The sequence below is a fragment of the Macrotis lagotis genome, chromosome X (assembly GCF_037893015.1).
Source record: "Macrotis lagotis isolate mMagLag1 chromosome X, bilby.v1.9.chrom.fasta, whole genome shotgun sequence".
Taxonomy (NCBI): Eukaryota; Metazoa; Chordata; class Mammalia; order Peramelemorphia; family Peramelidae; genus Macrotis; species Macrotis lagotis.
Window position 1 is genome coordinate 148,293,571 of NC_133666.1, and position 26,976 is coordinate 148,320,546.

A 26,976-nucleotide genomic window follows, 5' to 3' on the forward strand; every position below is an offset into this window, starting at 1 on the left:
CCAAGAGGAGAATCTGGAAGATAGAGGAAGGAATGGATAGCCAAGAAAGGTGATAAGGGTCTGGGACCCTTCCCAACCAGGACCAAGCTTATATTTGAGGAACTGTGCTGCAGATTTCAGGGGCTGCGTGAAATTGAATGGAGAAAAAAAGTGCCATCTTTATTTTCACTGCAATTTAGCATTTCCTTAATTGATTAACGTAAGCAATGAATATAATTCAGGATTCCCAGAGACTTCAGCAGATTGCCGAAGGGGTCCAGGACACACAAACATTTTAAGAACTCTTTGTCAGGGTCAGGTTCCAGGAAGGAGGACAAGAATTAGAAGTGCAATTGCTTGGGGAAATCCCGAAGGCGGGGGTGCCCTGGGAAGGGTTTAGGGAGGTTGTAAGAGGGGAAGGGGAGGGACAGCGAGGAGTCAAGGATCTTGAAGTTCAGTAGAGCTGCAAGGAACTGGGTTAAAAACCGCACTGTTCTCCGTGCGTGTGGAGACAAGTCTCAGGGGAAGGAAGCTGACTGCAGGTGCGGGAGGTTGGAATCTCAGTCAGGTGGGGTCTGCTTTGCTTTCTCCCCTGGGAGAAGAAGGCTCGGAGGAAAACCACAAGCCTCCATTCAGTCCAGCGGGACTGCCCAGCCTTGAGCATCACATCAATCTACTGACAGACGCGGATTGCCCTGACACAATGAGAGTTCAGCTCGAGGTAACCCCAGGCTTTTTTGGAGATCTATTTTGAGCTGGGAGGAGGGCGGACTTGGGGAGAGTTGGAGTCGCTCAGTCAGAGGAAACCTCCTTTTCTCCTCCTAACTTTGTAGTTCTCCTGCCCAGCTGGGAATGGCTGCGAAGCTCGGGTTGGGAAGGGGAGAAGGGGAGTCCCGGGGTCTCGCCTCGCCCATCCCGGGATCTTTTAGCCTGGGTGAGGCGCATTGGTAACCAAAAGCCGGGCTCGAGAAGAGACCGTAAAGGAATTCATTGGAAGCGTCTGTACTCCCCAGCCATTGCGGGCTGGAGATTTTAAGTTGGGCAGGTGCTCACTTATCTTAAGAAATTCTAATTATAAGGACGATAATAATGAAAACTTGCTGTTTGGAATTAGAAATTAGATTCAATTGATATTTATTTGGCTTTGAGTTTATCAGAGTGGAGCGGTGAGAGGTTCCTCATTTGGAGGCAGATCCGCTGATCTGAAGGCTCCAGCTGTACGGTCGGCTCTTCGGGTTTGTTTTCCCGACCTTTCAACATATTTAGATACAGAGCAATACAACTAAATATTAAGATTGGTTAAATCTTAACCAAGTTTAAAAAAAAAACACAACTTGGGTAAAGTCCGGAAATGTGGTACCATGGAATGAATACTCTATTGCTTACAAATTGTGACCCGTGGGCAAATCACTCAACCTCTCGTGGCCTCAGTTTCCTTATCTGTAAATTAAGATTCCTTCCAACTCTATTGAGGTACTGGCACTAGAGCCCTAACGAGCCTCTTTGTGTGCGTGCGTGTGTGTGTGTGTGTGTGTGTGTGTCCCCATTGTAAAGCTGACCACAACAGAAGATTTTATAGTTGGATGAATTTCTTCAGAGATCAAGTTAAGTAATAATCTATAATTAATCTATAATCTAATTGACAAGATGTGATCCAGAAGTTTGGAAATCCAGAAATACAGGCATTTCCTCCCTTCAATTATATATATATATATATATATATATATATATATATATGCTATTAATAGTAAATACATATGTTTAACTACATATTTTTGCACTTGTGACTTGTTAAGTGTAGGGAACTTCCCTTGTAGAAACTCCTTTTACCCGTGAATACTTTCAACTATTCTTTAACTTAGAAAGTTGCATAAGGTCACTAGAAGGCTTTAAGTTATTTGCTTAGTTTTATGCAGCTAACCAGAATATTCAGAAGAACTAGGTTTTCTTGACCACCCCCCTCCACTATCCGAAACTGCTTCTCACAAGTCTGAACCCATGTATATTTTCATTATGTTTATGTAAATCTCCATGATGGATTTCAAAATCACCCTTGATTACCTAGAGATAAGGAGTTAGAATTGACATTGTTCTCTCTCTCTCTCTCTCTCCCCTCTTTGAAATCTTTGCAGTGATGTATTTGGGGAATACTTGAGATTTCTCTAGAATTGATAGGGGTTTACTCACATGACTAAGTGGGGTGAGAGTCACCGTCCTCCCCCACTTTATTAGTTGCCTTGCCTTTGCTTCCTCAAGGCCTTCTCAACTTCTCCCACTCAATGGCTACTAGCAACCACTAAATGTCATCTGACCTGCAGACTTAACCTACAGAGCCTGATATCCCCCATCTGTCACTTCTGTTCATTCCTTCTTCTCCACAGGGCCTGGGGTTGCCTTTAGATACCATTAAGTCAATTTAATTCTTTTTATCTTTGGGCATGATCAAATATTGAATAGACCTTTTCAGGTCTATTCAAACCAAAGAACATGATTTTGAAAATACTGCTTTTCACCTTTCTAGAATTTTCTTTTATGTGCTAAAGTTCTACTGAAGCATGGTTTTTGAGAGCTATACATATATAAGTATATACACATACTCATATCTAATCTTCATGCTTTTTTCTGCAAGATTAAGAAAAAATCTATTATATGGCTGGATTTCTAGGCTTCATGAGCATGCCTTATTGATTATGCTTTAATTAGATTATGGAATAAGTAGGGATCAGTGTGAGAAATCTATCCAACTACAGAGGAACTGTCTTGTTTTTCTGCTTATATTCCATTTGCTTGGAAAATAATAAACAATTAATAAATGCTTCTTTTACTCATTCATTCACTGAAATATAATTTCCTTTTTTTTTTCAATCACAAGCACTGTTTTCCAAGTAATTTTCTTAAGTGGCTTGATCTCACAGATTTCATTCCCTTTTTATCAGAACAATACTAGCCATCTGTGAAATCTTTTTAAAGGCATGTATTATGTTACACATATTGTATGACAGGGTAAATGTTTTGTAAATATTATCTCATTTGATTCTCACAACAACCCTTTTAGGCAGGTGCTATTATTATTATCCCCATTTTACAGTTGAGGAAATTGAGACAAATAGAAGATGCTTTGCCAAGCATCACATAGTTATTAAGTGTTGAGTTCAAAATTGAACTCGGGTTTTCTAGACTCCACGCTCAATATTCTATCCAGTAAACCCATCTAACTTCCACTGGCCATAATATAACAGAAGTAAATTTAAGGGAAATTTTTTCTTTGGAGAATTTGTGGGAAGATATGGAGAAAAAATGGGTATGGATGAGAAAATGTTGATGGGTTAGAATCTGCATTGATGGAGAAGGTAACCACAGGTATCAAAGCATGAAGTTAGTTTGAAAAAAACAACTTACCTAAAAATAAAAAAAACTAAACTACCTCAATCAGAAAATGTAGTGATCAATGCCATATTTTATCCTTATATGTAGTATTATTATTCATAAACACCTCTTCAGTTTATACTATTGTTTGAACCTCATTTCCTTTCTAGGAGTCATAATTCCTTTGATAGCCCATAATTTAGCTTCTAGGGAGCAATATAAGATTTTATGGAGCATTCAGGGAGTAAATAGTTCAGGACAAATTCCAAAAAGGATCAGGTACTAGCCTTGAAAAATTTTATACTGCAAACTAAGTCTCTCTGATCCTCTCAATTTGCAGTCACATAAAGACAATGTAACACCCAGTTTAATTTTAAGAAGAATTGGAGAGAGTATGGCTGGCACTCTAACAAACATTCATAAGGAGTCAGGATCATGTATTTCTCCTTCCTCAGATGGCTAACTCTCATACTTAGATGTGAAGCTTGAAGCCCCCACCAGGTGTGTATGTCTGTGATTACTGCCTTTTGATGACTAGGATTTTCTTTTCTGCTTATTTTTAAAATTATCTTTTTCATATATTTCTAAATAGGTGGATGTATAAATGTAAAATCTTAGCTATAGTTCCAAATGTATTTTCTCCTGACTCCATTCCAGAGGGCTGTCTGTTATATTAAAGTATAAAAAAATAAAAAAATCTACAAAACAAATTTTATAAGTTTAATTTTATATATGATATTCTATACCTAAATCTTCATCTTGAAATTTCCTCCATACCTGGAATTTACATCTAGGAAGTATCTTCCCACTGTCTATGATTTCTGGTTCTTCCCAGAATGGGAGGTATTTAGGGAAGGTGTTTACGTCAACCATGTTTCATTTCAATCCTGGTTGCACTCTGTGTTTTCTCTACAAATCTTTCACCTTTCTGTTCTCCCTTTTAGATCTTTCTTATATGTGTTGTCATCTTCCATTAGAGTGTCCTCCTTGAGAATGAGAGTCTGTCTTTCTACTTGTATTTGTATTTCCATCTCTTAGCACCTAATAATACTTCTTGAAATGCATAGTTCCCCACTTTGGTTAAGAGGTGAGGTAGATGTCTTCCCATATCTCTTATTTGGGACAAGCTTGGCTATTATATTTTTGCAGCATGTAGTTTGATCATTTTGTTTTTCTTTTTCCATTTACGTAGTCTCAGCCACAGTTTATTATTACACAGTTTATTATTTTCCTTCTTATTTCATTTTGCATCAGTTCATAAGTCTTACTGTATTCATCATGTTTATTATGAAGCTGGAAAAATGGGCTCAGGGGAAGGGGGCTTAAGGATTGAAGTGGCTTCATTTTGGGTGAAGAAATCACCAGTTTCTCTGACTCAGGAGGGTAAGAAAAGGCTCAAATTTTAATTCCCAGGTTACCCCTAAAAGTTCAAAAGTTAATTCAGGTTCAAAGGTTAATTTATACGTTCAAAGGTTAATTCAAAAGTTAATTTAGCAAGGTAAAGTAAGTGATTTTTTAAGAAGATAGCAAATTTAAACAAAGACAAAACTAGTGGGCTAGTGAGAACATCAAAAATAGTTGGGAAAGGAAACAGTCATGAAACAGGTGGCTGGAATGGGATCAACATAGATCCAGCAGCATAGAGAAAAGACTGGGCTGAACTTTTATGGAAAACCTAGTCCACCTTCTGTTCAGGGAGAAATTGGGAGATGAGATCAAGGAGTGACCCCTATGGACATGATTTGGAAGATTAAGAGCCAGACTGGTAGAGGAAGGTGGGGGAAAGGGCTTGGGGTTGATTTCTGTGATCTTAGTAAATTTACATTTAAGTAGAGGATTAGACTGAACAATAGGGAGGAAGTCAGAAGCCCACAGAAAATGTTAGACAGGGGTGGCTAGGTGGCATTGTGGATAAAGCTCTGGCCCTGAAGTCAGGAGTACCTGGGTTCAAATCTGGTCTCAGACACTTAATAATTACCTAGCTGTGTGGCCTTGGGCAAGCCACTTAACCCTGTCTGCCTTGCAAAAACCTTATATAAAAAAGAAAATGTTAGACAAGGAAAAGGCTAGATAAATATTTCTCCTTCAAAATAATATAGCAGAGTAATAATTCCATTCATATTTCACAATTTGTTTAGCCATTCTCCATTCTGTGCCTATTTAGAGGACTTTTATGTTTCTCTGACTGTTGAAGTTTGGAGGTTTTTTCAATATCAATTCTAGTACATAAGAATTTAGCGCTACTTGAAGTGAACTCTTTTTTTTTTCTTAAGCGAACTCTTAAAAAAGTCCCAGCAACATCAAAGAAGTACTGATTTGATAAGATCCCATATTTAGAGTTGCTTGCCCTCAAGGGTTATTGCTGTATTGGGAAATTTCCTCCCCTCTCTTATCCTTCCCACCATCCATCTTTTTCTTGATGAAGCTAGTCTTCTTTTTAAAAAAATATATATTTTTGTTTATATCTTTTGTTTTAACATTACCTAAATTTCACTCTGTGTTTCTCCCAGGGAATCATTCTGTTTGGCAAAGAATTAAAAAAATAAAAAGAGAAAGGCCAGTTAATATATTGAAAAATCAGTCTGAAAATAGATGCCATGTTTCCTACCCATGTATCTCTCAATTCTGCAAAAAACACTGGGGGTGGGGGGAGAAAGGAGGCTGTTTTCCTAGTAGTTCTTTGAAGCCATATTTTTTTTTTGTAATTTTGTGGTTGTTGGACTGCTCATTTATGTTGTTATAATCAATCTATATCAGCATTTTCTTGGTTCTGCAATTTAAGCCTGCATTGATTCATCTAAGGCATTCCATAGAGAAGAAAATGGCAGATCATACCAGTGTCTTTGCCATGAAAATCTCAAGTAGAGTCACAAAGAGTCAGAAAAGATTGAAACAACCAAGCAACAAAAGTTCCCCAACCAATGACTATGTTGTTTCATGGTCTCAGTAACTGTCAAAAATACTGCTATCAAAATTTTTATATTCATGTAGGCTTGCTTTTTTCTTAATGATGTCCTTGGAGATCATTAGGTTGCTCTTCTGATGCTGAAAAAAAGCTCATCAAAGGATTCATGCTCCAAGCCCTAGTGACAAAAGATTTTTAAATGTAGTCCATACTGGACAATTCTTTAACCTGTGAGAATCTAGAGGTGAACAAAGCAGGCCAGAAGCAGGTGAGTCAGGAATCAAACAGTGTTTTAATTAATTTCAAAGTGAGAAATGCAGGTTTGCAAGTTGAAATCCCCCCCAAATAGGAAGACTTATGGGATGTGGCAGGGCGGGATTTTTATATATGAAAACTACAAAAATAGGACTACAACCAGTCATTCTTAGGTCTTGAGTAAAGAGTTTCCATGTTGACACTTCTTGGGATAATACAAGTGTTCTTTGGAACCTGTAGCAACAGCCACTAAGTTGGTTGTCTCAAGTCTGAAGTGGGGTCCAGAAACAGAGTTATCATGGCGGAACAGGAGTGCGACCCTGGCTTGCTTTACTTAACAGTTATAAGCACAGGTGTCAGGAGGGGTGATTGATTGCTTTCTGCTACAGCAGACTACTTCTGACTCTCAATTCCCTGAAAAATAGGGAAAATTATAAATCTCTCATAGACCACCTGGTACTGGTCTATGCAATACATTTTGCCAGAAGTGAGATCACTGAAAGAGTGAGTGCAAAGGATTGCTCATGCCAATCTCAAAGCATAGTCTGTTTGCTGGACCTTAGCTCTGGAAAACAGATTGTCTCTTAAAATCTTGACAGAAGGATCTGCTAAAACATGCTTTTTTTTTTATTATAGGTATTGCATTTGAGAATTTAGGATTACCTACCTCCTACAATGAAAAATTGTAGAGAGCCATATTTTCAGGCATGACCAGGATGGGAATTTGTTTTGTTAGACTATTCACATTTATGAGATTTTTGTTGTTGCTGTTCAATAGGAGAAGAAAGGGAGGAAGAGCAGTGGAAGGGATTTACAGTGTGTAAATTCAACTTGCATCAATGTCTACCATGGAAATACTGTAAAGACTAACAAACTGGGAAGAGGGAACCAAGATTAGAGGGAAAATTGTAAAATTCAAAATAAATGAAATCTTTCTAAAAAAATAAAAAAATAAAAAAAAGAGACAATAGGGAACCAGGGATGATTCTTGATCTTGATAGTGAAATGAATAAATGAATACTTTATAATAAGTATTAAAATAAGCCATGACTTTAGTAAAAAAAAGTTGCATTTAAAAATAAATAAGTGAATTTTAGAATGAGACATTAAAATAGTAAATGGGGAATAATAATCATAACTATATAGCACTCAAAAGGAACCTTCTGTGAGGTCCAAATCCTGTGAGGTAGTAGTCTAGGGATTATTATGTCAGTATTACAAATGAGAAAACTGAAACCCAAAGAAGAACATTGACTTGAAAATCATATGTCTTGTAAGTGTTAGAACTATTATATACACCTTATTTTTTTTTAGCTCCAGGTCTAGCATGCTGACCTTCATTATGAAGTACCAGTTATCTCCATGATAAATCTAGGACCTAGCTCTTGGGAGTAAAGATGATGAGAGATATAATGACCTTTTAATTTATATTTACTTATTAAAATCATTTCATTTCTGCTCTTTGTTTTATCACATTCATTTTTAAACATATCCTTTCCATAATCAGTGAATCTTCTGTTGTAAAAAAGAGTTAAAAGGAAGAAGAAAAAAAAGAAAACAGTTCAGCAAAACCAACTAAGTTATCAATTGGATCAGACACTATGTGCAATCTTCTACAACAGTAGTCCCTCATTTTGTGTAGGATTTTATCCATCCATCCATCCAATTCATTCATTCATTCATTCCTTCATTCATTCATTACCTTGTTCCATTTTTTGGTAAAGAAGAAAGGTAATATCTCTGATAGGACATTAAGAACATATTTCTGTTTTCTGCTTTCTCTTTGGAGGGTAGTTTTGAACTGTATGATTCAGAAGGAAAATTTCCCCTCTTGCCTCACTGGTTCTGATTTCACTTGTACAAGAAAAGATTAGGAAAAGATCTCTAAGATAAAGTCTAAAGTGTACTTTGAATATTCAGGTCAGACTGATGAATTGTAGAGTTTGCTTCTGTAGAAGGACAGAAGAACTTTGTCTAAACAGAAGGGTCTTGGAAAAATAACTTAGGTTTGGTTTCCTTTTTCTTTTTTTCCACCAAATCCAGGGTGAAAGGATCTGCTTATATGTTTTCTTCTCCCACTTATATATTTCCCAATTCCAATAAGAAAAGTCTAAAAGTAATAAAAATGACCACCTCACCTCATCTTATGTGATACTAATGTTTTAAGTACAAATGCAGACAGACCACAACCCTCCTCCCATCCTCAAAACTCTGCACTTTGATTCAGTTCTCTAACTTTAGTGGCTAACCTTGAGAGAACTGTCTACAAGTATCTCTACTTTCTTCTCACTCCCTTTTCAACTTTGTAGTCTGATCTCTAACCTTATAATTAAATTGAAACTGCCCTCTAAAGTTACTAACGCTTTATTTGCCAAATTCAATGTCCTTTTTTCAATTTTTGTCTTGACTTTCTTAATCTCTCTGAAGTCTGACACTGTGGATCATCCTCTTCTCTTTGATACTCTCTCCTCTCTTGATTCTTCTCATACCTGTCTGTCCAATGCTTCTCAATCAGTTCCACTAACCTCAAGGTTCTTTCCTGGGCCCTTTTCTCTTCTGTCTCTACTATTTCACTTAGTGATCTCATAATTCTCATAATTTTGATTATCATCTCTATACAGATGACTCTCAGATCTCCTTGCCCAGCCTTAACCTCCCTTGGGAACCTCTGTCTCACATATCTAACTGCCTAGTTAGACATTGTGAACTGAATGTCCTGGAGATATGAAAGTATTGTCAAGGGGTATGGTGTTGAAGTCTGACAAGTCAAGAGGCATTTGGAGGAACTCTCTTCTGAGAGAAGGTGGGACCAGTACAGTGGAGAACTAGAATGTTCTTTTTTATATGCTAAAGACTGAAATATTTATTTAAAATTGACAATGTTAATATTTAAAACTTCACACTGGATCATTTTTTTTTAAACTGGCATTATAAGATCACATTAAATTGGGTTGAATTCTGCTGGGCAATTCTTTTAGGTTTTTTTTAGTTTTTTTTTTTTTTTGCAAGGCAAATGGGGTTAAGTAGCTTGCCCAAGGCCACACAGCTAGGTAATTATTAAATGTCTGAGACCGGATTTGAACCCAGGTACTCCTGACTCCAAGGCCGGTGCTTTATCCACTATGCCACCTAGCCGCCCCTGGGCAATTCTTAAAGGTCTAAAAAACTCCCTTCCTTGTATGAGAATCATCATTATTATTCCAAGAGCCAAAGCAGAGAAGGCAAAGACTAATTGATTGCAACAAGAATTGTTCAGAAATGTAATCAATAACAGCAAGTATTAAAATAATTATTCAACTTATAACCATCATTCCTCAATGCAGAAAATGAGGGATTTTTGATACTTGATCTAGAAAATTACTTCTTGACTTCTCTGTTGAGGAGAGACTGTTGGAGCAGCAGTGCTATCCATTTCTTCCTTTGTATTCCTAAGAACCAGATGAGCTTTTTGCCTGCTTTACTTTCTGGAGATGACTCCAAGGTGAGGAGACTCAGTTGAGAGGGAAATTCAAGGGTGGACTTCAGGGCAGGTCTGGTGTTGATGTCTGGAAAGGTCTGAAAAGAGGAAAAATTAAGGCTTCACATTAATAAAAGCCTAATCATTAGAACTATCAAAAAGTTGAATAGACTTACCTTTGGAGGCAGTCTTCAAGGCCTGACCAGATGACTAATCAATTTACTAGTTAACTAATAAGCGTTTATTAAAGGATCTAGTATGCTCTAGATAATGGTCTTTGCTCTTCTGGAGCATAAGTTCTATTGGGGATAAGCAGGTGTTTTAATGGCTAGAGCACCAATACTGGCATCAGGAGGACCTGAGTTCAAATTTGGCCTCAGACACTTGATCCTTACTAGTTATATGATCTTGGGCAGTTCACTTAACCCTGATTGTTTCACATCTTGGGTCATCTCTAGTCATCCTGATCCATATCTGGCTACTAGACCCAGATGACTCTTGAGAAGCTGTCCTAGCTTAGCACCCTCCTCACTCAAATCCAATTCACTTGCTTGCCATGACATCATCTCTCTGATGTCACGGTCTTCTTTGAGAGAAAGGACAAACATGATGTTCCATTGGAGAAAATGAATAACCATATGTAAATGTGGACATGTAATATAAACAAAGTACATGAAGGGTAGTTTCCAGGAGGATTCACTGGTAGAGAACAGGAAAACCTAGAGGAAATAATTGCATGAGTTGATTGGTGAAACAAGCTAGGTGAAGGTGAATAGGAATGAGAGAACAACCTGTAGAAAGGCACAGAGGTATGGACCAAATGTTCTAAGTGAGAAATATCAAGAAGACCAGTTTGGTAGGAATGTAGAGGGCTTAAAAAGGAATAATTTTTTTTGTTTGTTTTTTTAGGTTTTTGCAAGGCAAATAGGGTTAAGTGGCTTGCCCAAGGCCACACAGCTAGGTCATTATTAAGTGTCTGAGGTCGGATTTGAACCCAGATAGTCCTGAGCACTATGCCACCTAGCTGCCCCCAAAAGGAATAATTTGTAATAAACTTGGAAAGATAGCTTGTGGTCAGTTTATGACAAACTTTAAATGCCACACAGAGGAGTTTGTATTTGATCCCATAGGCCAAAGGGAGTCACTGGAGGACTTATTGAATAAGTGAGTGAAATGATCAGCCCTGTGCTTTAGCAAAGTGTGCTTGGTAAATGTTTATTAACTGGAAGGATTCACTGTTGACATTTTCTCTGTCACTTTCTTAACCCTAGACAATAATAAAAAAAACCCCAAAACTCAACAAATCAAGCCCTTATTTATATGATTTGCTAATTTTTGTGGGATAAATGTTCACGATGAAATTATCAGCCCAACAACTCTCATTCTGGCAACTGTGTAAAAGATAGATTGGTGGGGAGAGAGACTTAAGATAAAGATCAATTAAGAGACAATTGGAGTAATCCAGAAAAGAGATAATGAGAATGATTTATCCAAGTATGGTATAGTGAGAATTGTTTTTTCAGTTAAGCACTAAAGTCCATTCCAGTTAAAAAGATTCAATGATTCATTGCCTTGCTTTATCTTCAAACCGTTCTTCAGTGGCACATTTTCCACTACCAATTTTGTTCAGTATAATTTCTATTTATTTTATTTTCTATTTATGGAATCAAACAAGCATTGCCTTAACAGTATAATTTAAAAAAAGATTGCTCATGAAACTGCAATTCTATCATGTACAACTTGCTATTTCTTTTAAATATGTAATAAAGTTATTATGTAAATTTCTTCTTTTTTGCCCCCAGTTACTATTAGATGCAAATATGTCTATATAAATCCTCTTTAAATATTTAAAAATATTATCTTGATCCTTACATTTCTTCAAGATATTATCCTACAGCTTTCATCCTTTTCAATGCTAAAACCCAGCTAGAGTCCTCTTTATTGTTCCTCTGTTTCTTTTAAAGTCATTTGTTAGTCAGTCCCTTGCATTTATTAAGTGGCTACTATGCAAAGAAAGGTGAAGACATGGTATTACCCTCAGGGAGGAAAGATAACATGTTAATAACTAAGTAAAAATGATATAGGAAGAATGAATTGGAGACAATCTCATAGGGAAAAACAGCATTTTACTGATGATTTTTAGAAGATAAAAGTGAGACTAAAACTTGAACATAAACAGTTTCTTCCCCTCCCATTCTTCTTACCCCCATTTGAGTTTTGTAAAAATGGATCTGTTTTTCCCCATACATGGTATTTTTATGGGACAAAGTAGAACTGCATCATTTAAAAAGAGAAGGAACTGTTCATCCACAACCAATTTATTTATAAAATAAGTGTTCTTCAGATCTTTGGTCTGGCTCAGTTAATCCTTGTTAACCTTTGTGACTACTGTCAGCCTCTGTTGTAACTTTATCAACATATAACCCACAGCAAGCTTTTGTCCTCATCTTGCCTTGTTACACACTGACAGGTTTACTCTTTGACCAGATGGTAAACAAGTGAACATTGTTGAATTAAGAGAGAAAAGTGGTAGAAAGACTCAAAATTCAAATCTGGACACTTTTTGGAATTCTCAGACTAATCTCTAAGGTAAATATAAACTAATTTAAGCCTAACTGTTAAGATTTTAAACAATCTGGAACAAAATTTAAAGGTAAATACCAAGTAGTACAAGATTGGAATTTTCTGTCTGGTTGTTTTGCCGGAGAGTTCTTTAGCTTTTATAACTAGTGACTTTAAAAAGAAAGAAAACAGCTTTGTCACAAGGGACTCCATCTTTCTATTTTTCACAGTTTGACAAATACTGTTATTGATGGAAGGATGAGCAGTCATTGACCAAGAAGAATAAGAAAAAGGCATAATTTTATTTCATGAATTACTGCAAAAGATTAAGTGATAAAAGAAAAAACTAGTCAGGTAAATTTTTCACGGGAGGTTAAGACTTCTTTAATAATGTACTAAGGCATGGGGTGGCTAGGTGGCACAGTGGATAGAGCACCAGCCTTGGGTTCAAATCCGACCTCAGACACTTAATAATTACCTAGCCATGTGGCCTTGGGCAAGCCACTTGACCCCATTTGCTTTGCAAAAACCTAAAAAAAAAATAACTTACCAAGGCAGAGGAGGCTTCCCAGTTGGTAGGGCGACAGGGCAGCATAGAAGCAGCTAGAGGCAGCAGACCAAATCAGTGAAGGAACAAGAGAGTGGAAAAGGGAAAGACCCCTTTGAGCATGCTGTCTTTGATGGGAGGCAAGGCAGATATCTATTGCTCATGTCTGGATAACAAAAGTCTGGAATCCATAGAGCCCAGGGGGAGTCTAGTATCAGACCTAATTACAACTTGCATGGCCAATACATAATGGAAAATAGTTTGGCAATATAGAAAGAAAAGGATTTAACATTTGTCTGGATTGCAATATTTGTTTCTAGCATAGAAAGGGAAAAGATTACAGTACTTCTCTCTGTCCAGTGTTCTCCTGCTTCAGTTATCATTCTAGTGCATTGTCTACATTGAGCTGTGTGAGAAATATCTTGCCCATTTTGAGGGCAGGGAATTTTTCAGTTTTGTCTTTCTATTTCTAGTACTGTGCATCATACATAGGTAGTAAATGGGCTTTTACTAAATACTTGTTGATACCTATATAAATATATTTATCAACTATCTATCTAATCTATGTCATGGATGTCCCATTTATCCAACAAAAAAAAAAGTTTTCTGTAGTCTGGAATTTCTTTTATAGATAAATAACTATACAAAGAGCTGGCCATAAAAAGATAGGCAAATAAGACAGTCCTTTCCCTCAAGTTTATGTTACTAAGGAATTAATGCAAGTTAGATTTTTTTTTTTACCTCTCTTCAGGTTCTTAACTCTAGGATAATGTTGTATTTATTTATTTTCCATACTTAAGAGTATTTTTCTTTGTAGATTTCTAATGCATTGCAAATAGAAGTTCCCAATCTGTGATTTATATTTCATTGACTCTTGCCATGCAGGGTGACAGACATCTCTGAAGACAACTAAATAGCATGATAAGAACTTTTTTTTTAAATTTAAGGCAATGGGATTAAGTGACTTGCCCAAGGTCACACAGTTAGGTAATTATTAAGTGTCTGAGACAGGATTTGAACTCAGGTGCTCCTGACTCCAGGACCAGTGCTCTATCCACCTAGCTGCCCCAATAAGAACTTTTGTAATATGGATAAGCAGGAGTCAAGGAAATGTGGTTTTCTTTCTGTAAAATTAAAAGATTAAACTAAATGATTATTATGGTCCCTTCCTGATCTCAGTCTAATGCCTCTGGTATTGGGGAAGGGAATAAAAGTATAATACCTACTAATCTAAAATTACAAACAGACTGAATACTTGTTTATCTGAGCAGCAAGCCACAAAGATATATATATATATATATATATATATACAGAGAATTTATTTATTTGGATAAATTTGAGGTTTGATGCATGAGTTGTTTAGAATTTAGACTGTTTCAGTATCACAAGTTCAAATATAAAACATATGCCCGTACCTGGTCCTAGGAAGTTATTACTACTTTTGGCTTAGGAGTGGATTTCTCAGAGTTGTTTTAATGAATATTTCTCTGTTAATGGTTGTTTTGAACCATTTTTTTCAGCTTGTATTTTGTATTTTTTCTTTTGAAAAGCACTTGTTTATACCCTCTCTGGCTAGGTGATATAGAAGATACAGTGCTAGACTTAAAATCTGGAAGACTTGAACTCAAATCCTACCTCAGATACTAATTGGTTGTATGACTGTCACTTAACTGAGCTTAGCCTCAGTTTCTTCATCTGTAAAATGGGAATAATAATGTCCTGTACCCCTAAGGTTGTTGTGCAGAAAATTATCTATACTTTATACCTTATTTTTATAAATCTTACAGCATTATATAAATCCTAGCTACTAACATATTATAGATTAGTAGCCATCATAGATTTTAGAGATCTTGACTTTTATCAGAATTGTTTAATGTAAAGACTTTTCCTAATCATACTTTTCTTTTAATTCCAGTTATATTTATTCTATTTATGTAAAACTTTTAAATTTTAGATGATTGAAATAGTCTATTTTGTCTTTATTACTTTGTGAAGTTCATTATTCTTGCCCATCCATGTACATTAAAGACACAGCCTTCTGTTTTTCCTCTTAATTTTTGATGGTGTATCTTTTTAGATTTAGATTAATATGATATAAGATGCTTACTTAAATCTATTTTCTGTCAAAAACATTTCCTAGTGTTCACCATAGTCCAGTCTTCTAAAGAGAAAGTGAGCCATCGGGTTTTTTTTCATCATTGATCTGGGCTGACAAGGTTAATTGCTAACAAATGTTGCTAATTGATTCCACTGTTATAGTCAAAATGAAGCTGAAAAGAAATTTGATTTTACACATATTTTAAAAAAATTTTATTTATTTAAGGCAATGGGGTTAAGTGATTTGCCCAAGGTCACACAGCTAGGCAATTATTATATCTGAGGTTGGATTTGAACTCAGTTCTTCCTGACTCCAGGGCCAGTATTCTATCCACTGCGCCATCTAACTGCCCTGATTTTATGCATATTTGATAATACATAATAGCTTCTGTGTTTAATAACTTTGGATATAAATGGAAAGCTTAGTACACTAATGCAGAGTTGTCAAACATATAACTTTCAGATTGCAAAGCCTGAACCAGATTAAAATATAATTGGGAAGCGGGGCAACTAGGTGGCATAGTGGATAGAGCACCAGCCTTGGAGGCAGGAGGACCTGGGTCCAAATCTGGCCTCAGACACTTAATAATTACCTAGTTGTGCAATCTTGGGCAAATCTATTCTCCTCAGTGCCTTTCCTTAGTGTATATTGCATACATAGTTGTCTTCCCCAATAGACAATAAACATCTTGAGAACAGAAACTGTCTTTTTTTGTTTTTCTTTTGTACCCATGGTACTTAGGACAGTGTCTGGCACATTCTAGGTACCTAATTAATGTTTGTTGACTGACTATTGCATCAATAATATAACCATTTTGAAGGGTTAGCCATAGAGAACAGGAGTAGAGATTTTTTTTTTTAAGACTGACTCCAGTCCAAGGGACACAAACCTTTCCAATGGTAAGAAGTATCTAGAAAGTTTCCATCTATCAACTTCATATCTTGATCTATATCAGTGGTACCTCTTAGTCCCATATTATTACCTCTCTCTTCAATCCCCTTTGACCCCAGTGAGATAAAATAAAATTAAAAAAATAAAACAATTCCAATTGCCTGGGTCAATATAACACTAGATTCTTGGTATCCTGGAGACCTGGTATCAAACACAAATAGAAAGAGATCCCTACAGGGTGTATATTGACTTGGAAAACCACATATTAACATTATCTATGTTGTATTGGTATCTTTATTTCTTTTGCTTAACATTTCCCAGTACATTTTAATCTGATCCAGAAGTTTTGCTGCAGGTAGTTTGTAGAACATGAGCAGGGGTCTGAGGGTGCTTTCTGAAAGAGACTCAACAACAGAAAATGCTCACTTTTCTTCATTTGTCATTTTGAATTTGTGATTTTTGGTAGCCTGTTTAACTTAGGCAATTCTAACTTGTAGAGAAGTTGCCAATTTACATTTGGTAGATGGAGATTCCCCTATTAATTTCTTATAATATTAAAATCACAGGTCTAATCTCTATCCCTGATACCTCAGTCGTATACCAGCAATAAAGGAGAAGCAAAGGCACACATGCATATCTTTGGGGATACTGTGGTTGAAATAATAGAAAGCATTGTTTATAATCTTCCAAGCTAGGTTAGGAAAATTCCTACCTCACTTTTGGAATCTAATTTCCTGCTTCTCTTCCCCAAACCATTATAGAGGTAGATTATTGTCTCTGTTTCTCCTTGTTGCCATTTTATTCTCATCATAATAAGAAGCCCTTACCTAGGTATTAGGAAACAATTTTATTCAAGCTGGTATGGAGACACAATGATGGAAAGACTTGGAATCAAGGGACTTAGGTTTGAATTCTGATTCTTTCAATTACTGCCTTTTTGATGTTGGGCAAGTCATTTTCCCCAAATCTCAGTTTCATTTGTAAAAATGAATGCATTAGGCTAGGTGATCTTTAAGATCTCTTCTGGCTCTGAAATCTGTTGTCTGTCCTAAAAAGTTTGGGGCTATAATGTTAACTCTCTCTTTTTCTACTTCTTCACCCATTAACTCTGTTTTTGTTTCACCTAACCTTTTTTCCCCTTCTGGCTGGACCAGAAGTTTTAAAAGTGTGTGTTTAGTTTCTGCTTCATGTAATGAGAAATCACCTATGCCATATCTAGCTCTAGTTTTCCTTGCTTGGGGTTAGGAAAGGTCACAGTAGTAGTTCTATCTAAAGAGGCTTAAATTTTCTTTGAGATCAAGTCCTGGGGAAGTAAAGTAAGAAGAGACAGAAGAAGTAAGAGAAGAGACAGAAGGAGAGGCCCAGGTTTAGAGATCTGACTATATGGTTCAGAATCCCATTTTTGTTGTTATCTTAAATATTTTGGAGCCTCTCTTCCTCACAGGGGAGGATACTCTGTCATAAGAAATTTTTTTTTTTAAGTTCAAGAGCCATTGGTTTAGGAGAGGCGTTCTTAAACTGTGTATATGCATGCTTTTATACATGCGCATGTGTGTGTGTGTGTGTGTGTGTGTGTGTATGGATGGGCTTCACCTGATTACCAAAAGGATCTATGAACCCTTTTTTAGAGTAATGTTTTTAAATTTCAATAAAATACTAGGATTTCAAAGGGAACCAATTATATTGAAATATTTTTATCAGAATATTCAGTTACAAGTTCAGGACCCCTTAAAATGTATCCTTTGAGTCTTGACCAAGAACTTCTCATGGAGGACACTTCTTTTTAAAGGTCATCTTCTTCTTTTCTTGACTCTATCTCTCCATCTTCTTTGGAAATATTGACTTATCAATCATTCTTCCTCCTCCATTGCCTATTTAAATGATATACTGGGGTCTCTAAAGATGTGAAATCTCCCTGACCTGAAAACAAACAACTCAAATGATAACCCAAACCTTTCTTTTCTTCAAATGTCTGTCCTAGTTCCCTCCTTCCATATTTCTCAAAGAGTTATTTCTACTGTTTCCTTTCACTCCTGATTTCTTTAAAATAACAAAGTACCTAGATAAGTGAAGTGAGGCTCTGTGAGTTTTACCAACTTGAACCTATCCTAGACCTTCGGACTCCAACTACAATAGTCTTTTCATTATATCATGCTGTTTTCCTTCCTTTCTTTCTACTTCCTACCTCTCCACTCCCTTCCTTTCCACCAAACTGATGTTTTAACTTCAGAGCAATTTTGGTCTAAACCAAAGCTTTTGAATGAAAAGGGAAAAAAATCAACAACAACAGAATTGTCTTTGTAGTCTTTCCTGCATTCTGACTGTGTTTATTTACCATGGGTTGGTACTGCCTTAAAGTATATTTGATGAGGAGAAAAGGAGATCCATTTACTTGAAATCTATATAGAACTGTCACAATAAAGACCTTCCCACTTCACTGGTGTAGCTTTTTGTAATTTTTCTTACAAGATTCCATATATATATATATTTATATATACATATGTATATATATATATACTTATATATACACATGTATATGTGTATTTATATATTACTTAGTCCTGTTCAAAATGCTTCAGGGTCTCCATGAAGATGGGTAATACTTAATAAAGTCTTGATTATCATATTTATTCTTTTTAAAAGAATTGATATTAATTGATACATTTAGGTTTTGACACAGTGGACCTGCCCCCTAAAAACTCACAATCACCTTTAAAGTCTAATTCCTGAGAATTATAAAGGAAAACCACTTAAAAGAGTGAATGCTATTGATCGTGCATACAAGCTTTTATTTTCCTAGTTGACTGTTACAGGAAAGCGTGTGTACTTTCATCTGAGCAATTTATGTCAACATTTTTTAATGTATTTGACCTGATACTAATTGTTATTAAATGTTGCCTGCATTTCTGTAGTGGTAGTCAGTCAGTGTGTGGTCTTTTGGATTGGTTTTTTTCCTCCCATTCTGTATCACTTCATGTTGGTCATTCCATGTTCCTTAGAATTCTGCATACTCATAATTCCTTAGAACACTAGAGTCGATTCAAGTCATACTCAGTTTCTTCAGCTGTTCTCTAATCATGGGATACGTAGTTTGTTTTAAAATATTTTGCTGTTACAAATTGTGTTGCTATATAACTTTTTGTACAGGTCTTTTCTTTTTCTACTCAATCAAAAATTATTAGGTACCTATTGTATGCCATACACTGTGATGATCCAAAGACAGAATATTGATTGTTTAACTTCTTCAGGGAATAAATACCATAGTGGGATCTCTGGTCCAAACCTATGAATGATATAATATTAAATTCCTATTTTGAGAAAGCATCATTTCCAGTTATTAACAATTTCTTCTTCTGGCAAGAAATGGGCTACTTAAAAGAAGTCTTTTTAAAATTTTTTTTTACTGATACTCCCTTTTAAAAAAGGGGGAGAATTCAGCAACTACAAAAGCATGCTTAAAAATATCCTGTATTTCTTGGGTATTTTATGTTTTTCTGCAGGGAGCAGTGTTAAATGTTACATGTCATGAATACTGTTCATTAGTACCTACTTGAAAAATTAGAGACTTATTTTTATAAGCTTTATTTCTTTTTTTATTATTAAAGATTTTATTTATTTTGAATTTTACAATCTCCCCCAGTCTCACTTCCCTCCCCCACCACAGAAAGCAATTTGACAGTCTTTACATTGTTTCCATGTTGTGCATTGATCTAAATTGAGTATGATGAGAGAGAGAAGAAAGAGAAGAAACAAAGTATAAGATAATAAGATCAGACAATAAGATAGCAATTTTTCCCCTAAATTAAAGGGAATAGTCCTTGAACTTTGTTCAAACTCCATGATTCTTTATCTGGATATAGATGGTATTCTCCATTGCAGACAGCCCCAAATTGTCCCTGATTATTGCACTGATGAAATAAGCATGCCCATCATAAGCTTTATTTCTTAATTAATTGGCATTTAAAAACTTTTTTCCTTGGGTCTTGCTGTTGGATCAAGTAGACCAGATTGGGTATTTGTAATATTTTTGAAACACTAAAGACCTAAAAAAGGTCAAATCTGACAGGTTTAACTCCTAATCCAGATGTGGCTTCCCTTTATTTACAATCACTTTGTCTCAAACAGAGAAAATTCATCTACAGTTGGAGAAGGACCTAAAAGAAAATTGAATACCAAATGTATGCATTTTCATGGAGAATACAAATTGTAATATGGGATGCTATTCTGGGATTCCAGCTGATCCCATCCTGCTTAGATTGTAGTAGTCACCTAATAAACACTCATCAATTGATCTACAGATTGATTTCAATGATGGGGCACATTCAGATTGCAAAATTTACATCTAATGTATGCTTATTCTTTGTGACTGAGAGTAGACTTGCTGGGTAATGAACTATGCTAATATAGAAAACCTCTTTTTTGGGGTGGGGGTGGGGGATGGATACAGGAAGAATGTCTGTAGTACATCAGACAACTTTTGCACTGAATATTACCGTGTTTCCTGTTCCATCTTGCCCTTTTTGTGTTTTGGAAACTTCCATGCCTCTTGATTATACAACTAGGCCTTTCCAAATTTATCTCTAGTAGCACTCTGCCTGCAGAAATAAGAAACTAATCAGATGTACTTAAATCAGAACCCTCTCCAGGGTAGTGAGGTGGCACAGTGGATAGAGCAGTAGCCTTGGAGTCAGGAGGACAGGAATTCAAATCCAGCATCAGACACTTGCCACTTATTAGCTGTGTGACCTTGGGTAAGTCACTTAATCTTGATTGCCTTGCATCCAGGGGCCATCTCTGGTCATCCTGATTCGTATCTGGCCATTGGATCCAGATGACTCTGGAGGAAAAAATGAAGCTGGTGATTTAGCACAGTGCCCCCCTGCCCACCCCAAACCTAATTCACATGCTTGTCATGGCATCACCTCCCTGATGTCATGGTCTTCTTTGAGAATGAAAGATAAAGAACCCTACCCTTTTTCTTTTTTTTTTAGGCAAGGCAAATGGGGTTAAGTGACTTGCCCAAGGCCACACAGCTAGGTAATTATTAAGTGTCTGAGGCTGTATTTGAACTCAGGTACTCCTGACTCCAGGGCCAGTGCTCTATCCACTACACCACCAAGCCATCCCCCTACCCTTTTTCAATAACCCCACCCCACTACATTATTAACATCTGAGTTAATGATAAACCCTAATACAGAGAGGGTGAAGGATCCAAATGCATTCTATATATATATATATATATATATATATATATATATATATATATATATATATATATATATATATATATATATATATATATATATATATATATTTGTATGTATGTATTCACTTAGGATCAGCAGACGATACTTGTGCCAAGATTGAAAGGAAAAAGATCTCTTGAGAATATAGGAATTTCCTTTCTCTTCTTCCTCTTCCCCTTGACTTCTATTTCCTTTTGCCAGGACTCTGGAGGTCTCTCTGGTTGTGCTCCTCCCATTCCAAATTTTAATCTGGAGTGTTTAAACTGAAGACTATAATTTTTTCCTTGTATGAATTACATGAACCAAATTAAAAGATCTTTTAACATAGCTGACCTCTGACTCTTGTGAAAACTAACGAAAGAATGAAGGAATAAATGAATGAATGAATAATGAAGTTAGTAAATGCTTTCCTCCAAACCATTTGGGATAGGGGATCTTCTCTTTCTCTGTATTTACATATGTCTGTATTGTATATATTATACACACATTTTCACACATATATTTTATTTTATTTTATATTTTATTTTATTTTTTTACATTTTTGCAAGGCAAATGGGGTTAAGTGGCTTGTCCAAGGCCACACAGCTAGGTAATTATTAAGTGCCTGAGACCAGATTTGAACCCAGGTACTCCTGACTCCAGGGCCGGTGCTCTATCCACTGTGCCACCTAGCCACCCTCACACATATATTTTATTTAGACATCATTGAATTTTATTAATTTTTGTTGCCTTTTCCTACTTGCTACACTCTTCTAAGCTTTCTAGAAAATTCTTTGTCAATATATAATTTTATGACTTAGCAACTTTGCAGTCTAATAAGAACTCCATATCCAAATAAGCTCTATAAGAGTGTGTTTCAGGGTGTAAAACTGCTCTTATTTCTTTATATACTTTGTGTAGCTTGTGACAAAGAGTTCTCATCAATCAAGGTGAAATCACTCCTCAATTAATATATATTTAAAAATATTTTATTTTCCACCTAATTATAAAAAGTTTTTAAATATCCTTTTAAAAAAAGTTTTGAGTTCCAAATTTTATCCTTTCCTCCTTCCTTTTCCCCTCCCTAAAATAGTAAATAATCTGATACAGGTTATACATGTGCAATCATGTGAAACATTTGTTCAATTATCTTTTTAAAATTCTGTTTATTAATTCCTTTTGTTTTGATACAAGATACATCCTATTCAACACTCAGTCCACCATTCTCACAAAATATATTGCTTAAGCACATTTATGGAGAACCATCTAATGGAATGAATGTCACTTTGTACCACTTTAACAGTTTAATCATTGTTGATGGAGAAGAATGTGTTTTGCTTTTGGTAGTCTGCCACTGACATTGTCCATTGTTGCACGTCAACACTGAGCAGCTGTTGAGCAGGGTTGTTGCCTCTTTGCATTATCTTTATTTGCATTGAATTTATTGTTTTGGCTCTGGTTTCTTCACTTTTCATCACTTCCTGCATATTTCTTGATGTTTCTTTGATCTTCTTATTTACTATTTCTTCCATAGAATCTTTTACATCATTTAGCCACTCCCCAATTGTTGGTCATTTAAAATCTGTTTGCAACAATTTGTTGTCACAGATAGTGTTGCTCTTATGGATGTTTCTACATGTGTATGGTTTTCCTTGTTTTCATTATCTCCTTTGGACCATCTCAGGATCCAGGTAATTACCATTATTTTTAAATATCTACTCCCAAATATATCTAGCCTTTTCAGAACTTTTCTTGGTCTGGAATTTACTTCCTTGTGTTTTTTATTTTATTTTATTAATTGTAACTTTGTTCTAAAAATCTGTAGTTGAAAATCTACAGAGTTTATGAACTATGTAAACTACTCCTGTGGCTATTGGTCAGTGTTTGGTGCAAGTCTAAATGGGGAGGGATGGCTCCCAGATTCAGATAATTGGCCCATTGATGGTACAGATGCCTTGATTTCTTTCAGTAACTCACTCATTAGTGGAATCTCTAGGTGAAAAGATATGAACTGTTTTGTACCTTTTATTTCACAATTTCAAATGTTTATCTGATTGGTTATATTAACTCATATAAACTCATTATATTAACTTATATTAATTACCAGAAGTATATTAAAGTACTTGTCTTTCTACAGGTAACTATGCACAATGAATTAGGTGAATACTGTTAGATTTTCATCTGGTTTAACAACCATGTACCAGTTAACAGAAACCAGTTGGTGCTGTTTACTTTAAATGTTGTAGAAACCCATTACATATTTATTATTCAGTGGTTTGACTTGGTAATTTATTTTATTTTTATTTTATTTTTTTATTGACATTTTATTTGTTTTCCACTTAATATACAATACTAGTTTCTACTCATCATTTTCTGTAAGGTTTTGAATTTTACAATTTTTCCTTCACCCTCCATTCCCTCCCCCCATCTTTTCACAGAAGGCAGTCTGATAATCTTTACATTGTTTCCATGCTATACATTGATTAAAATTGAATGTGTTAGGAGAGAAGTCATATCCTTGAGGTGAAAATAAAATATTAGAGATAGCAAAATTATGTAGTACATAAGACACTTTAAAAAAAAAGAATTCAAGGTAATAGACTTTGGTCTTTGTTTAAACTCCACAATTCTTTCTCTGGGTACAGATGGTATTCTCTGTTGCAGGTGCTCTAAAATTGTCCCTGATTATTGCATTGATGGAGTGAGCAAGTCCATTAAAGTTGATCATCATTGACCTAGTATTTTAACTGTTGTTGATGTGGTTCAAGATATTTCAGGATTTTTTTCTTTTCTGATCCATTGATACCACATTGCATTTTCACTCTCATAGAATGAATCTGATAGTTCCTTTTCTCTTTAGTCTCAGAAGTCCTGGATTGAAGGAGTCTTCGACAAAAGAGAATGTACTCGAATTATACCCAGCTCAAAAGATCCTCACAGGTATCATATTTTAATATATAATGTTGATATGTTGAGAACCCAAACAAAGCAAATATGAAGACTCATTTGAAAAATCAGTATGCATATTTTGAGGTTTCAGAAATATTTCTGGAGAATTTAGCTGGGAAGGAATATATTTGAAATTTTATAAGTAGAGTCATTTTCTACTTATAAAATAGTGTACTTTATTTTATCATAAGGTGGTTCAATGAAAATAAATTGAATTATCTCTTGTATATTTTTCTTCTAGACACTTGAATCTGTCTTTATCTCAATTCTACTTTTCTCCCCTAGTAATCAGAAGCTATTCATGCTATTGAAACAGTGAGGTGGAATAGTGAATAAAGCACTGGACCTGAGTTCAAATGTGGCCTTAGAACTTACTGGCTATGTGAACTTGGGCAAGTTACTTAAACTCATTTGCCTCAGTTTCCGTATCTGTAAAATAAGCTGAAGAAGAAACCACTCCAGTATGTTTACCAAGAGAACCCCAAATGGGATCATGAAGAGTTGAGACACAATTGAAATGATTGAACAACAAATCCCTACTATGTCTTCAAATCTTATTCTCATCCTAATATTTTTTTTTTTAAATGGAGAAAACAGAGAAGGGGCTTTACTCTCTAAAATGTTGCCCAGGTTTTACTTGATAGCAAAATTCAGAGATTAGGTCAAAGAAAAGTAGGTGTGTGTGTGTATGTGTTGTGTGAATGTGTGAGTGATGGTCAGGGAGGGACAAATAATTCATTTCTTAAAACTGGTAAATATTGTATCTATTAATTAGTCTTATCATAGTTGCTTTTATTTTTAAAGTGAAAGTACATTAAAAGACTTATTGTCAAATACTTTCAGTCACAGTTTATTATCATTGTGAATGGCAGATATAAATACAGATAATCCCAGAGAGTCTTCATTTTACTTTTAACTTCCTTTTCACAATTCTTTGTCTGTACAGAATAAATGACTGATTTGTGCTTATTTTGACAATTTTTATTCATTAGACATGACAATTGGTAGTAGGTGTCAGTCAACAAGAATTTATTAAGTGTTCACTATCTGCCAGGGACAATGCCAAGTATTGGGGCTACAAAGAAAGTCAAAAACATCAGCCTTGACTTCAGGTAACTTATATGCTAATATAGGAGACAACATACAATAGCGGTGTACATACAAAATATCGACAGTGTAAATGTAAGATAATTTCAGAGAGAAAGACCTGGGAGGGGAACTAGGAAAGATTTCCTATAGAAGGTAGAAATTGATTTGAATCTTAAAATAAGGCAGAAATTCAGGTAGATTGTACAGTAGATAGAGCATTGAGCCTGAAGTCAGGAAGATTTATCTTTCTGAATTAATATCTAGCCTCTAGTTGTGTGAATCACTTAACATTTGCTCAGTTTCCTCAACTGTAAACTGAGCTAGAGAAAGACATTGCAAACCATACTAGTATCTTTGTCAAGAAAACCCCAAATGGGGTCACAACTGAAAATGACTAAACAACATTATCAAACTCAAATAGACAATCACTTAGTATTGGGGGATGGAATGTCAACATCTAGGAGACTATGAGGTTTGAATAGACAAACAGGGCTGTTGTTTCTTGAAAAATTAGGGAAAAAATTTCATTTTTTCTTAAAAAAAATCCCAAAACAGCAGGTAGAGAGGACAGTTCAGTGTTTTATCTTTGATTACCACTACATTTTTAAATTCATTTGGCTTTTTGTGCAGGTATTCCATTGTTCCGAGTTTTAAATTGCTGTGGTTCTTTGCAAATAGAACTTTTTCTTATCATTTTGAGTAGATAGTGGAGGGTGTCTTCTTAGTAATTTGTTTACTGGTCACACCCTACCTGAGTTTTAATTCTGACTAAAAAAGTGACAGGAAGTTCATTTTACTTGGTCTCCAAAAATGTTTGCCAAATTCCAAGGTAACTCCTTTCCTTCCCCAGTTTATGGGATGCTTACAATTATGAAAAACAGATTGAAGTTTTGTGGCTCTTTCTCTTATAAAATGTGAGATTGCCATCATAGAAACTTTAGTTTATAGAAAAGATTTAAAATGAAGCAAATTATACAGCTTCAGCTCAGAAAGTATTATAATCAGTTGCATGCGTGGTTCAGTATAGGTTGCAGTTTTTATGAAAAGGTTAATTAACTTTTTTTTCTCCCACAAAAACACAGACACAAGAAATAGAACAACAATATTTGGAGCTTAAAAATATGATTTTCTGATCTGGAGACAGGAAAACCTGATTCAAATCTGGCCTCAGATACTTACTAGTTGTATTATCCAAGCAAATCACTTAACCCCATTTGCCTAAGTTTTCTCAACTATAAAAGGAACTAGAGTTGGGGATGACAAACTACTCCAGAATCTTTGCCAAGAAAATTTCAATTAGGGATATGAAGACTCAGATGTGACTGAAACAACTGAATAACAAAAACAATCCCACAAAACATAAATCAGTTAACTAATACTCTTCTTACCTAAACTTTTAAACCTAACAGTAATAAGTCAACTTAATGATAAGGCATGGTAAATGAAATCTAGATATAATCTGAAGCTTTGCTTTTTTGGAGGATTTAGGATACAATAGATACAGTGAATAGAGCACCGGACTTGGAGTCAAATGTGAACTCAGATATTTGCTAACTGTGTGACCCTGGGCAAGTCATTTAACCCTTGTTTTTTTCAGTTTCCTCATCTTACCACCACCACCACCACCACCACTACTACTACTACTACTACTAC

At 35.4% G+C, this 26,976-nt stretch overlaps 1 protein-coding gene across 7 annotated transcripts in view; it reads left to right on the forward strand.

The window, feature by feature from the left end:
• TRPM6 (transient receptor potential cation channel subfamily M member 6) overlaps positions 1-26,976 on the forward strand; it is a 225,809-nt gene that overhangs the window by 41,403 nt on the left and 157,430 nt on the right. For 3 of the 7 annotated variants that reach the window (XM_074206652.1, XM_074206650.1, XM_074206654.1), the window contains one exon: positions 24,146-24,225. Coding sequence is in view for 3 of the 7 variants with exons in the window: in XM_074206650.1 (XP_074062751.1) it covers positions 24,146-24,225 (80 nt within the window). In the remaining 4 variants the exon portion in view is untranslated. Of the gene's footprint in view, positions 1-422; positions 701-5,263; positions 12,552-24,145; positions 24,226-26,976 lie in introns of those variants that run through there. The other 4 variants (XR_012472393.1, XM_074206651.1, XM_074206656.1 and 1 more) reach the window with 3 other exon arrangements.